At 57.0% G+C, this 14,075-nt stretch overlaps 1 protein-coding gene across 22 annotated transcripts in view; it reads right to left on the bottom strand.

The window, feature by feature from the left end:
• Positions 1–14,075, bottom strand: part of DYSF (dysferlin) — a 222,362-nt gene that overhangs the window by 96,454 nt on the left and 111,833 nt on the right. For all 22 annotated transcript variants that reach the window (XM_082671898.1, XM_082671901.1, XM_082671904.1 and 19 more), the window contains one exon: positions 13,082–13,255. In XM_082671898.1, coding sequence (XP_082528024.1) covers positions 13,082–13,255 — 174 coding nt within the window. The remainder of the gene's footprint in view (positions 1–13,081; positions 13,256–14,075) is intronic.

Genomic DNA, 14,075 nt, shown 5'->3' with positions numbered 1-14,075 from the left:
GGGCCCAGCCTCACAGCTCTGGCCCTGCCGCCACCCACACCAAGCCCAGCAGCTAGTAGCTCTGGCCGCAGGGTCTACGAGGCCGCACGTAGAGCCGGAGCTGGGGGCCCAGCAGGCCACCCCAGGCGTGAGGTACAGGGACGCCAAGGAAAGCAGGTCAGGATGCTGGAACCAGGGTTCGGCCAGCCCCCAGGTGCCACGAGGCTTAGCGCAGGCAGCTCAGAGCGCCTTGGTCGGGGGGAGGGCAGGCTCTGTAGCCCCTCCACCTCACCCTGGCCACACGTATGCCCCACGCCAGCAAGTAGGGCACTGAGGTGAGTGCGGGGAGGGAAGCCGCCTCCAGCTCCCATGGGCCCTGTGATTTCTCTCTCCCACCAGGTGCCTGCAGGGACCTCCACGCTTGCGGGCTGCCTCCAGGGCACATCCCCACTCAGCGCGCACCTGCTCCAGGTGGCCCCCCAGCCGTGTCCCGTCAGCAGCGGGCAGCACTTTCTGGGTCTCTGTCCAAAGGCAGGGCCGCCTGCCTGTGATAAAAAAAGGTGTCCCCCTCCCTGGGATTTCCACGAGGCCGGGGCCAGGTACCTCAGGTCCGGCTCAGGCCTGGCCCACAGCAGGCCCCAGCACCGAGAATGACACCCTTCAGAGGCAGAACCAGCGCTCCCTCGGAATGGCCCTGAGGGGCTGCCGAGGCTCTTCCACCTGCCCTGTCTCCAGAGGAGGGGCCCACAGCCGCTCCCCCTGGTCCACAGGGCCTCTGTCCGCCCCCACTCCCATCTGCCACCCTTGCGTGGCCTTGCCTCCGCCTCCCCTTCCCTCCCTGCTCAAGGAGACAGACAGGGGTTGCTGGGAAGAAGCTAGGAGAACCAGGACGACACACGCACCTAGAGTCCCCAGTAAGTTCAGTCCCGCCAGAGGAGCCTCAGCCCTGCGGTCAGCCAGGTTCCCAGGCTGGGCAGAATTCCGCCCACACAGCAGGCTAGTGCCTTTACATCCTCTGGCCCACTGACCTTCCCAGGGGGGACCTGGGCTCTCCACGAATCCCCTTCAGACCTTAGGAGCAGAGCGGAGGCCGGCCCCTCTCCCAGCCCGGTGGCAGCCCCTGCGTTGAGTCTCCAGCAGTCAGTCTGCTGCTTCCACACTCAAACCAGCTGAATCCCCAGGGTCCCCTTTCTCGCCCTCAGGCCTCCTGCACGTAGTTCTCTCTGCCCTGCTCTTTCCCTGGCTTTTTCCTCAGACATCCAGTCTCACCTTCAGGGTCACCCTGCAAGGATGAGTTCGGTACACCTCCCGTGTGCTCCCACAGAGCCCCAGATTTCCCCCCTTACTGCATATATCACCCTCCATTGTAAATACCTGTTCACTGTCTGCCCCTCCCACAGAGAGCTTTGCGAGGTTCCCCCCATGCACCCAGCATCCAGCAGAACCCCTCACACACAGCGGGTGCCCCATTAATAATTAGAGAATGAGTGAATGGATGAATGAGCACACACTTTTCTGTGGAGAGCTGATGACAAAGACCAGCCCATCGCCAGGTCAGGGGATCAGCCTGCGCGTTAACACAGATGATCCAATGTCACGCTTTTTCCACTCTGAAGCATATTTTTGGCTTTCACACATGGACATACATGGCTCACGTTTGGGAATTTCTCTAAAAGCAAACAATGAAGTCTCATGAAAAGATGATTTGGGAGCTTCTGGGAAGCATCTCCCTCCCGTCAGCCCGTCCCTCTGACATGCCACTTGTGTTTATTGAACACCTACTTTGTTCCAGGCCTTTCCCATATTCGAGTTGGAAAATAGGTATCGCTGCTTGTGGAGACATAAAATGCCTTCCCTGACCAAAGGTCAAAACTCATGTTCACATCCACACCGTCACATATCCCACCCCACACACCCCAACCCCACATAACAGCCCTGTCTACTCTCTTATTCAGCCTTACTGTTCCTCATAGCACGTATTACCCCACACATTTGCTATATTAACATTTTTGTTCATTGTCTCTCTGGCTCCATGGGGGCACTGCTGTGTCCCCAGAACCCGCTACGATGCCTGGCACACAGAAGTCCTCAGCAAATATTTACTGATCAAGGAAAAAAATCCAAGTTGAGCCCCAGTCTCTGTAGGTGACTCTCCTGTCACATAATCACCCATTTTCTGGAGGGAACTGTCTGGGGCTAAAGGAACTTCCTGGGCCGAGCCTGACTTGAGGGAAGCACCCCCTGAGAAAGCGATGACGTTGGCAGAGGGGAGAAGAGGAGGTCAGTGGAGGCGCAGCAGAGATGCTGCCCTTAGCATCTATCCTCGCAGCGGAATCCTGCCGACACCTTACCACCTTCCAACAGGGACTGTGACTGCCTTTGTTCTCCAGACGGGCAAACTATGGCACACAAAGGCCAAGCCACTTAACGACTGCACGGAAGAAGAGCGGCCTGCGGCTCCCTGACATTGCACAGCATGTGCACAGAGCAGACGATCAGAGCGACTCATTCATTTTACAGACCCTGAATCTCCGACACAGAGAACATCAGGCTGCCAGTCCCCGGGGAATCGGGCTCCGTGTCAGGCACCAGGAAGCGGGGTGGGGGGCAGGTGCCTGGAGCTCACAGTGTGGGTCGGAGGAGGGTAGCTGGGGGCGCCTCAGGGAAGCCTGAAACTCAGATTCCTCACTGTAAAGTGGCCATCGTGGTAACACTCACCCCGATGGGCTACTGAGGAAAACACAGGGGGGTTCAGCCTTGGCACTATTGACATTTGGGGCTACATAACTCTGCTGTGGGAGCTGCCCTGTGCACTAGCAGTGTCCCTGGCCTCTAGCCATTAGATGTCCATAGCTGCCCCCCTCCCTCTGCTGTGACCACCAAAAATATCTCCAGACATTGTCAAATGTCCCTTGCAGGATGGGGTGGGGGATAGAAATTGTCCCCAGCTGAGGACCACAGGTGGAAATTAAATGAAACGTACCCACAGCCCTTGACAGGTCCCTGCACGTAATCAGCATTCAGTGGTGCCAGTTTCACTCTTGCATCTCACCAGTTTCATGCTGAACAATATCTTCCCCCGCCTTCATCCCTGCCCTCTGGCTTTAAGTTTGGAATTCATCACCATCCCTCTGCCACAGGACCTTTGCACTGGCTGTCCGCACCACCTGGAATGCCCTCCAGACAAGCTAACTCGAGCTCTTCCCTCAACTCAGTCATCACTGAGGCTTGGACACTTCCTTGACTGCCCTGCCTTTATCAGCAGCCCCTACCCCGCCTCTCCTAGCATCTCTCCTGCATCCATCTTTCCATGTGTATAGGTAAGGCATGCACGTTCCTTTATCCCCTGCACCTGACCCCAGTGTCTGGCACTTAGTAGGCATTCGGTGAAGATTTATCGCATGAAATGAATCACCAGCATCCCTGCCCTAAGGCATGTGCACAGCACTCAGGCCTAAGGTCCCAGGGAAAGGGACAGGAAAGTGTGCATCAGACAGCAACCTCCCACCCTCATGGGGCTCAGGGTCAGATGCCACCAGAGAAAGAGAGAGTGATGTGGGCTCACTTACACCCCAGGATGGGGCCATTTGTGGGGTGGAATGGAACAGGGTGGGCCCTTGGAAGGTCCCATTCAGGAAGGTTTCCCAGAGGAGGGGAATAAGAGGGGTGCTGGAACAGGGGCAGCAGTGACACGCTGGAGGCCTGCCCCCCCCCCCCCCCAGAGCTTAGGGAAGGCTTGGCTAGAGGGGCAAGGCTGGGGCAGGGCGAGGCCGGGAGCAGCGGGGCTGGCTTCCTTCTGCTCTCACTTGGAGCCCTGAGCAGAACCAGGCTGCAGGGGTAGCTAACGGTCTGGTTTCCACCCACCCACCCTTCACCCCCACTCCGCACTCACACTCTTCCCCAGCCCCAGGCCAGGCTCGGGGCATTGAGTTTCCCACAGTCACATTCCTACCTCCATAGCTCATGCCGATGTGACTCCCAGGCTGGGGCTGGCAGCCACGCAGTCTGTGGCCACGCACTTGGTCTTGTGGCTAGCTGTGGGAGGGACCCTGCTGCTCGCCCAAGGGGACTGGGGGGCCTCCAACCCGCTGTTGCCCCGCTGGCAGCCACGGCTCCCTGGAGATGCCCGAGCTCAGGAGGGTGAGGAACTCTCCTTCCCAGATGCCAGGGCTCCCCAGGGGTCCCCTGAGCCAGTGGCCAAGCCCACCTTTTCTGCTGAGGGCTGACATCCCGGGACCCTGGCCGCCACACAGGGAGAAGGTGGGCAGGTTCTGGGAAAACAAGGAGTCCGTGAAGGGGACGCCTCGACCCACCTAAAGTGGATCCAAGACCGAGCAGCAGACCCCTGGCGTTTCTCAGATTCTTTCTGCACACAGGCTGTCACACGCATGCCTCCTCCCTCTGGTACTCCCACACGGGGCCCAGAGGTCTGGTTCAGGATCTATAAAGCAGAGGCACGGAGGAGACAGAAGGGGCCAGAGCAGAGGAGGATGCAGCAAAAAGACACAGGCTGAGCAGCGGGGCTCCCCAGGGCTGAGTAAGAGGGGGACAGAAACACAGAAGCCACACTCACGGCGGTCAGGAAAAAACGGAGCCTCGGAGGTGGCTCCAGGGGCCACCAGGGCACGCCCTGCCCCGGCGGAGTCAAGCGTATGGGTTTCAGGGGCCAGCTACCCTCCTCACCTCACAGGAAGGACGCAAGTCCTGTGTCTGATGGATCCAAAGAGCACAGGTGACAGAGCTGACAGGAAAGGCGCCACTACGGGGAGCCCCCATCTCCTTCTTTATGTAAACAAGATCAGAGGACCCCAGAGAGCAGCAGGTGCTGGAGCTGGCTCTCAGGGCTCATGAGAGATCGTTAAATTTCCAGCCATTTGCAAGCCGTTCGTTAAACACAGTCACTTGTAAAAATTAAATCAGATACATTTGTAACTTCAGAAATTATTTCTAAAACAAAGGTGATAAATATTCAAAAGTGTCACTTCCAAATTCTTCCACTACCTTTTACTGTTATCTTGCTCCCAAGGTGATTTACATCTAGAGTATCTGTGAGGTGGAAGTACTGTATAAACACTATATAATGGTGTGCTACTGCTCATCTCCTCCTATCCCCACATTCTGTGATCTCACATTGAGACCTTGCAATTGGCCATGGCAGGGATATCTAGACCATTTGAGCAAATGCTACAAGAAGAGCTGGATTTGTTCTCTGGATTTCTTTCCGGAGAGCCAGTTGTTAAACGTCGACCAGCACAGGCAGGCCTCGGGTGACCTGCCAGGATCTCTTCTTCACCATCAGCTCTGCTGGGATACCCAAATAACAAATGACAATGGAGAGAAGAGTGCTATAAACCTGTACAACCCAGCCATTATCCATAAGATTTCTCACAATATTCAACCAAGGAAATACCACTAAAATAATTATTACTTGTTTTCTCTGTGCCTCAGTTTGTTCCTCTGTAAAATGGGAGCACTAATAAAATCTACCTCCGGATTACTGGGAGGCCTAAATGAGATAATACATGAACAGGGCAGAGGGCACTGCCTGACACGCAGCATATGCTCTAGAACAGCTGACAAACTTTATCCATAACGGGCCTGAGAGTAAATACTTTCACCTTTGTCAGCCATATAGGCGCTGTTGCAACTGCTCAGCTGCCGTAGCAGCAGACAGCAGCCGTGGACAATGTGCACATGGATGAGCGTGGCTGTGCTGATACAGCCCTGTTTACACAAAAAGGCAGAGGGCCAGACTTGGCCAGTGGGCCATCGTTTGCCAACCCCTGCTCTGTAAGGGGAGGGGGTTATTTTTGCTGTGTTGTTATCACCTCCATCTGATAAGTGAGAAAACTGGGACCCAGAGATTCATGTTTTCCTTCAGGGTGCATGGGAAATTCGCTGGTAGAGCCCAGGATCTCCCAGGACCCCCGCAGGGCTCTTCCCAGCTCCTGCTTCCCCATCAGAACTCAGCACCTGAGCAGGGATCTGAGGCAGGACAGGACTAAGTGCCAAGTCAGGGCCCTGGGGAGCCCACACCCATGTCACTGCCCTGACTGCTCTGGCCTCCGCTTCCAGGGAAACCCCACACAGGCCCACAGGCCAGGCCAGAGGAGAACCCTGTAAAAGAGAAAACTTGGGAACACACAGCCCTCCCTTCCTAATCAGGGCTGATTGCAACCTTAAGTGAAATAGCAGGCGAGTGTGCAACCCCATTTAATTTACAGCTGGAGCCAGGGCTTGAGAGCAGCTGCGAAACTCCTTGCAGAGCTACCGGCCAGCCCCTGGGGAGCCTGGGAGTGGAATTAGGAAACCTGGAGAATCCACAATGCCACGTGTGGGCTGGCACGAGTGTCTGTGTTTGCATGTGCCTGTGTGTCCCTCTAGGCTTTCCAGGTCTCTGAAGTCTGCAGAGGACGCTCAGGCAGGTTTTAGGCCATGCCAGAGTGCCTCCGTCATCAGGACGACTGTATGTCCTCGTTTGCCTAGCTTATGCCTATTTTCCAACATGATTTTTAATAGTGTCCAGACCAGACAATAAATTATAAGGTCACCCTAGCCACTGTGGACACACCCTCATGCGTGTATAATGACACACAGGGGGTGCAGCCGTCACACCCACCCAGCAGTAACACACACAGTCCATGCTTAGCTGTGTGCTGGCATTGTGTCTCAGGTACGCAGACACACAAGTTTCAGTGGACGCACGCAGGCTTCGGCGTCCAAATCTTGAGTGAGATAGACCCAGAGTCCACATAGTTAGAGGATTTACTCAAATGGTCCTTCCGTGTAATCCTCCGGTGGCCCTCAACCTGCCCCGCAGCACAATGCCAGGTGTGGAACAGGTGCTTGATTAGGACATTCAAGAGACACAGAGCCGCCTTCCAATGGCCCACAGACCCAGCCAGGGGTCTTGATTACTCAATAAGGCAAAGCCCTTTCACCGCCCAGGTGCTGCCCTTGCTCAAAGCAGCCACTCTAGGAAGCATGCCTAGGTGCCCCCGCACACAGCAGGATTTCATCCAGGTCCAGAGAGGGCCCCTCCCCTCCCCACCCACATCTGACCTCCTTTTCAGCCAGTTCAAATTCCCAAATTCCTCCTCTCTGGCACCGGCTTCTCACTGACCCCTTCCCAGCACTCCCGACTCCCAGCTGCCCTTCCCTGCCCCCTGACAGGGGCTGGGGATGCCTGTCTCTGTGGGTCCTTGGTACTTCAGGTCAGGACTCAGGCCCCTGCCAACCGATTGGAGGCTTCCTGGCTGGGGGCAGTGGTGCCAACTCCTCTCTAGCTGCCCAGCTGCTCCAGGGAGGCCAAGCTGCCTGGCTACAAGACGAGGAGGGGGATGCATCCAGCTGAGGGCTCCAGCCAGCGCCCATGATGCTCCCTGGGACCCCACTCAAGGGCCTTTTATGGGGGAAGGACTTTATGCCCTCATAGCAAGTGGGGAGATGAATCTGGGGAGAGAGAGCAGAAGAGCCCGCTCTTCTGGCCTCGGTTCTAGAACTGACTCATGCCGTGCCTCTGGGCAAACTCCTTCTCAGGCCTCAGTTTCTTCTGGGGCTACATTAGGGGCTCAGAGTTGTTCTAGAGCAGCACTGTCCAAGAGAACTTTCTGTCGTGATGGGACTATTCTGCACTGTCCAATATGGTAGCCACTAGCCAGGCGTGGCTATCGAGCTCTTCGAATGTGGCCGGTATGACTGGGGAATGGAATTTTCTTATTTTAATCACTTTAAATGTAAATTTAAATAGCCACACCTGGCTAGTGGCTTTCATATTAGACAGTGCAGTTCTGGAACCTCAGTCTCCCCAACTGTAAAATGGGTATAATCATAGAATCCAGCCTTCCGAGGTCCCTGTGAGGATGAAATGAGACAATGCACGTACAGCTCTCAGCCTGGTCTTCGGCACAAGGTAAAACAGATTTTTGTAATTCTTACCCTCTTTGGATCCTAGATTTTCTTGAGAATTGGAGAAAACCATGGACTTTACATCAGAATTTACCCACCACAGACACACACATGCGCACTGCACACACACGCATATCACACATGTGCACACGCCATATACATCCATACACACATCACACGCGTGCTCACACGTCAGACACACGTGCACACACAGATCACACATGCACACCCACAACTCTGCATCCAATTTCAAGTAGCACCAAAGCCAGGTGGAGAGGGCTTTCGAACATGAAAGTTCCTTCCAGCTCTAAAAATCTCCAAGACTAGGAGCACACGCGGCCGGGTCTCCATCTCCTCTTCTCCCTGCCCAGGCTCAGGCATCTCAGAAAACCCTTCCAGACACTCCGGGCCAAGCGCAAAGACAGGGCTCTGGAAAAATCCTCGCGCATGGAGGGCAGGCCCAGGGCAAGGGCCACAGGATGGATTCTGTGAGCTCATCCCCGGCAGCCGTCACCAGCGTTCTCAGAGAGTCTGGTGGCGTCAGGAGGGGGTGACTGGGTGGACGCCGGCGGTGGCGGTGGCGGCGGCAGCGAGGGGTGTGGGGCAGGAGAGGGAGGCTGGATGGAACACGCTATAATAGCAGCTTTGTGCTCCACTTCCCAGCTCCCTGGGAACGCCAGGAAGATTATGAAACCCGGTGTCTTTGGGAATGCCAGGATATTAGCTGGAAAAAGAATAATACGAAAATAAAATAATGCTCGGGATGGAGACAGCAGACGATTAGCAGACAGAGCCAGGGCCTCCCGCTCCGCAGAGGGAGCCAGGCTTGGCCCCGGCAGAAGGTTTCAGGGAAAGGCTGCCCGTGCTAATGAGCAGACTGGGCCTGCCTTGCAGTGAGACGTCTTCAGGAGGGGAGCTGGCAAGTGAGGCCCAGCTTGCTGGTGGACGCATGGGCCAGGGGACGGGCAGTAGGAGGCAAGGGGGCGCCACAGGCCTGGCCCTTGCACCCAGACATACAGAACCGTCAGATTACCAGAAAGCCCACCTGGCTACCACCCACAGTCCTGGACTCCTCCAAGCTCTGCCTCCCCAGGTCCTCCTCCAAGAAGCCACCCTCATTAGGCGCTGTCACTCTGGAATGACCCTTAGTCTGCCCTCCAGCCCTTCGGAGATGCAGCTTCTGTTGGGTTTGTTTGCATTCACACGTGAATATCCCTCTTCCTAATCAGACAGGCGTTTCCCATGAGCCAGGCCTCCACTATCAGGTGGAGGATCCTTGGAAGAAAAGATCACTTTCTCCCCACAAGGAGCAGGGAGAACATGTCACCTGCCCCTGCCTCGCTCTCTAGGGCCCTGGTGACACACCTCCAGTCAGGAATAGACACCCTGCCTCCCTCAGAGAGGCACCCGGTAGTGGTCGATGTGACTGCCTCCCTCATCTTCGGGATGCACTGTGCACCCGACATCCTTGTTACTCAAAGATGGTCCTTGGACCAGCAGCGTGGGCTGTTAGAAATGGAGACTCTCGGGCCCCACCCAGACAGCAGATCAAGAGCATACGTCTTAACAAGATCCTCAGATGGGACTTATGTCCATTAAAACTGAGAAGCGCCTCTGTACTTGGGTTATGTCCTTAATCCTTACGAGGACCCATACGTGTAGTGACATTCATAAGTAACAGAGTCACTAAAGGGACAAGTGACCTAGCCACAGCTGAAGCAGAGGAAGCAGAATTCAAACCAAACCAGCGCCATTCAGAAGCCTCACCCACCCCACCACACTCCCGCCAAGTGAATAGGCAGGCATCAGTGACCAGTGGGCAAAGGCCAGTACCCAGAACAATAGATTGGTCCTGGCACCCAGAAAACCCAACCATCTGCCCCGATGATGCAGGGTGGACTCCAGCCCCAGTGCCTTGCTGGAGCACCAGTACATCCCTGGATGAAGGACAGCAGACTTAGGGATGGGAACCCAGGCCATCCTCGGTCCTGGCAGGGAGCATGTAAAGGTGACCATGGAAGGGGAGAGTGTGTGTGTGCATGCGTGTGTGTGCATGTGTGTGTGTGAGCACGCGTGCTGATGGGGGCTCATTTGCTCAAGTAGAGTGGTCCAGACAGTTTCTGTCCAATGGGCCTGTGGTCCTGTCCAAGTGCTGGTCACACCTAAAGGCTGTGTCCAACTCCAGGTCTGTGGATCCAGCCGTTCTAACCACCGTCTGCCTCTGGCTCCCTATGTCAGCAAAGTTCCCTCAGGACTCTGGGCTTCACTACTTCGGTTTCTTCCACATTTCACAGGCGAGTCCCAACTGCATCACAATCATTCACTTTCCCACTTGACGTTTGATTTCAATGCTCCCCCATGACATTTCTCTCCCACGTAAAGAATAAACGGCCTGGTTTCTGTGTTCTGGGAAATGGCCCTCTTCATTCTCCCAGTCACTGAGCCATGAAAGCTTGGCAGCGAGTCCGCCAGCCTTGCTCGTCTTCTTCCCCTAGATCCTCACCAGCCCCAGAGCCATCCACGCTTCCATCCACAGGTCTCTGGGCACCTCCGGCCTTGCGCCCTCTCTCCTCTCAGCCCCCTCGCCTCACAGCTGATGCTCAGCTCCCACGCCCCCAGCCTCCCTGCCCTGGGCCGCCTGGCAGGCAGCCTCCAGGTCCATCTTCCTCATACAGCACTTCACCATGTGCGTCACACTTGCCAGTGCCAACCGTGAACTCATCGCAGCCCCAGGCCCACCCCGCCCCGTGGCCTGGCGATGGCAGCGGCCCTACCGTCCACCCAGCAGAGTGTCTGATGCCCACTGGACCCTTCCCTCCCCAAGCCCTGCTACTCCACCTCCCTCCACTTCGGTCCCCTGGCCCCCACCCCAGATGGTCACATCTTCCCAGATCTCTAACCAAGCCTCCTGATGGTCTCCTGATGGGAGGCTCTCCGGCCCCAGCCACCCTCCACGGCTACTTGATTAGTGGCCCTAACACCCAGCTCTGACCAGAGCACTCCTCCTCCACTCAGCAACCCACACTTGCTCCTACTGCTCATTCAAGAGAAGAGTCCTGGGCTTCCCTGGTGGTGCAGTGGTAGAGAGTCCGCCTGCCGATGCAGGGGACGCGGGTTCGTGCCCCGGTCCGGGAAGATCCCACATGCCGCGGAGCTGCTGGTCCCGTGAGCCATGGCCGCTGAGACTGCGCGTCCGGAGCCTGTGCTCCGCAACGGGAGAGGCCACAACAGTGAGAGGCCCGCGTACCGCAAAAAAAAAAAAAAAAAAAAAAAAAAAGAGAAGAGTCCTGTGGTCGTCATCTATAGCTCTGAGTCCACCACCGTTTGGGGTTTTTTCCTTTTCAGATGCTCTTCTCCCCAGCCTGTGGGGCTGTCAACCACAGAAAAGGGGCGTGACCCAGGACGGTCATTCAGAACATTCCGTTCCTCGCCCCCAGGCTCAGGGGCTGGTGTGGGCACAGGGCCAAGCAGAGCCAGTCAATCGCACACGAGGCAGTACTGGCACTACCGAGAAAGTGCACTCTCCGCTCTGGGGTCTCCAGCTGTGAGGAAACAGAGGATGCCCGCCGGGCTGTGCTAGCTGTAAAGGTGGCATCAGCCTCTGTCACAGGTACCAACTTTGCCAACGACATGGAAAGAGCCAGTGTGAGAACGGGGCCAAGACAGAGGAGCGAGTCGGGGACACTGTGTGAGCCCCTAGTTCCTGCCAGGCCTAATGCCTGATTCACCTCGGTGAATCAGATTCCCAGCAATCTGAGCTCTCAAGCTCTTTTTCTCTCTTCAGCCCACTTTGGTTGTGTTTCTGTCGGATGAAAACGAGCCCTGGCTCCTTAGAGGGCAAGCACCCTCAGACCTGGCCCTGCCTCTGAGGCCTGCTGAGGTCTTTATTCCCCACTCCTCAGCTGGAACCACACAACCTCCCCCAGGCACTGCCCTGTGCCCAAGCTAGGCCCCTTCTGACAGGACAAGGAGACTCCCCACTGCAGCTGCTCCAGCCTGGGTGGCAGTTCCAACTCCCACCTGAGCACCAGCTCAGGGCCCCAGAGAGCCCAGAGCTCTGCCGTCTCCTTCCAGCCTCCTGACCACTTGGCCCCCAAGACCCAGGAGGGGTTCCCTCCAGAACCTCTGACATCATCTGGGCCCCGGAGGGTTTCCTCTCCCACACTGGCACCCCTGGGAGTGATGGAACCTCCAGGCTCTGCCCACTAACCCTCGGAGCCACTGCCAGCCTCAACTCCCTTCTCTGTAGCCATCCCATCGGGTCAGGGGCCTGCCCCACTGTACTCCCTGGCTGAGGCTAAGACACACTGCTCCGCACCCAGACGAAATGCTCCTACGGACGCGCGCGCACGCACGCACGCACGCGCGCACACACAGCTGGCTCACATGGACACACTCAGATTCCATCAGCCAGTGAAGCTGGTGGGACCTGCTCCCCTGTGTCACAGCCCAAAGCCCCCTCAGGGGACAGGCAGTCCTATCTGGATTTCAGAGAAGGTGTCTCCTCCTAGGCATCTCACGCCCAATGCTTGGATGGAGTCTCCAAACCAACAGAGTGGGGGACAGGCGATCTCCTGGCCCTGAATGTCCCACTCAGACTGTCCAGGAAGGGTCTGCTCATCTCTTTTGCGGAACACATCATCCTGACCCTGGATAACCTTGACCTGACACCCATTCCACTGGCTCTGGGAAGTACTCTCGGAGGCAGCACAGCCAGCCTGGGGTTTGGTCTCTGAGGCACATCTCTCCCCAAAATTCCCGAGGATGCGCACAAGATAGCCTCCTCTCAGGAGGACTCATGTCCAACCAAGGACATCCAGGGTCACTAGACCTCTCAGGCTACTCCCTTGGACCAGGCCAAAGCCTCCCAGACCCAACCCCAGGCCAGCCAGCCTCTTCAGGAAGAGCCAGGTCCCTTGGCCCCGTCACAGGTCAGACCATCAAAAGGCTGGGGCCCTCTCCCCTGGTCCCTTCTCAATTACCAAAAAAGCCGTGGGTCTTCTGGTGCCAAGAAATGAGCTATTTTCTTTTAGGAGGACACCCAGACTGGTGTCCACTTTCCCCACACGCAACCTCAGAGGACTGAAGCCAAAGTCCCGTCCCGGGGTCCTCTGCACCTCTCCTGCGTCAGCCCTGAACAGCCCTGGGAGACCACGCCGCACCCCACCAACCCAAGATGACCACTGTCACGTACCAGGGCCCCCTCGAGGGCAAACACAGCTGCAGGCCCCGTCTTCTCCAGTGGCTCCATGCGGCGGCGCCAGCGGCGGCGGCGAAAGGCGTCTGTCTTGCGGTACTCCAGGTGGAACTTCCAGCCAAAGAGCGAGGCGTACTCCCAGCCCTCGCCCTCCGCCTCCGCCTGCCTGTGCTGCGTGGGAGAACAGGGCAGACTCAGAGGCCACTTGGCAGGGTGGCGGGGAGTCCTGGCTTGGGCTCCAGCTGTGCCCTCCCTGCCCTCCACGATTCCCCCACACACACCACACACCGTCACCCTCCAGGTGGGAAAACCTGGGAGGGCCGCCCGGAGGAGGGGGCTCTGAGCCCCGGGTCAGGAAATGAGGAGGAGAAGAGGCTCCCTAGGCTGTGGGGAGGTCCGAGGAGCCAAGAAAGGAAGGTAGGCTGAGCAGTGATGAAAACACTGGGCTTTCGGCCTGTTTGCTTATTTGGGTTCTGGGTGGATTTCACGAATCCAGGGTTCTCTTGTCATTTCCTTTTTCTTCTTCATATCCCAACTTATAAAAGTGGAAATGGGTCTGCAATTCAGAGGCAAAATGAAGAGCCCATTTCCCAGCCCCAGGCTGTTTCTCCATGAGGCTAGGCCTACGTCAGTGTGGAGAGACCCCCGCACTTCTTCTCAAGGGGTCCTTTCCCAGCCTTGGGGAGCCCCAGAAGCCCCTTCCCATCCACCTCGTGACCTGAGATGATCCTCAGGTCAGGCCCAGGCCATGAGCTCGGTGACAGTGCCAGTCCCGGAGGCCAGTTGCGTCCCTCTCCAGGAACGATGCTGGTGGTGAGGGAGCAGGCAAGGCACACCGCCTGGCAAGGCTTTGCCTCTGTGCCCTGGGTGCCCTCACAGGGAGAGTGGAGTCTGGTTCATGCCACCAGGAACAGCCTGCTGCCCAAAAGCCTTGCCTCTCCTGGGACCCAGTGACCTTCCTCTCTACATTCACTGTGACCAGAGAGAGAGG

Source organism: Grampus griseus, assembly GCF_964374135.1.
Source record: "Grampus griseus genome assembly, chromosome: 15".
NCBI classification, from domain to species: domain Eukaryota; kingdom Metazoa; phylum Chordata; class Mammalia; order Artiodactyla; family Delphinidae; genus Grampus; species Grampus griseus.
Note: the sequence above shows the minus strand (reverse complement) of the source record. Positions and strands in the feature narration are given on the sequence as shown.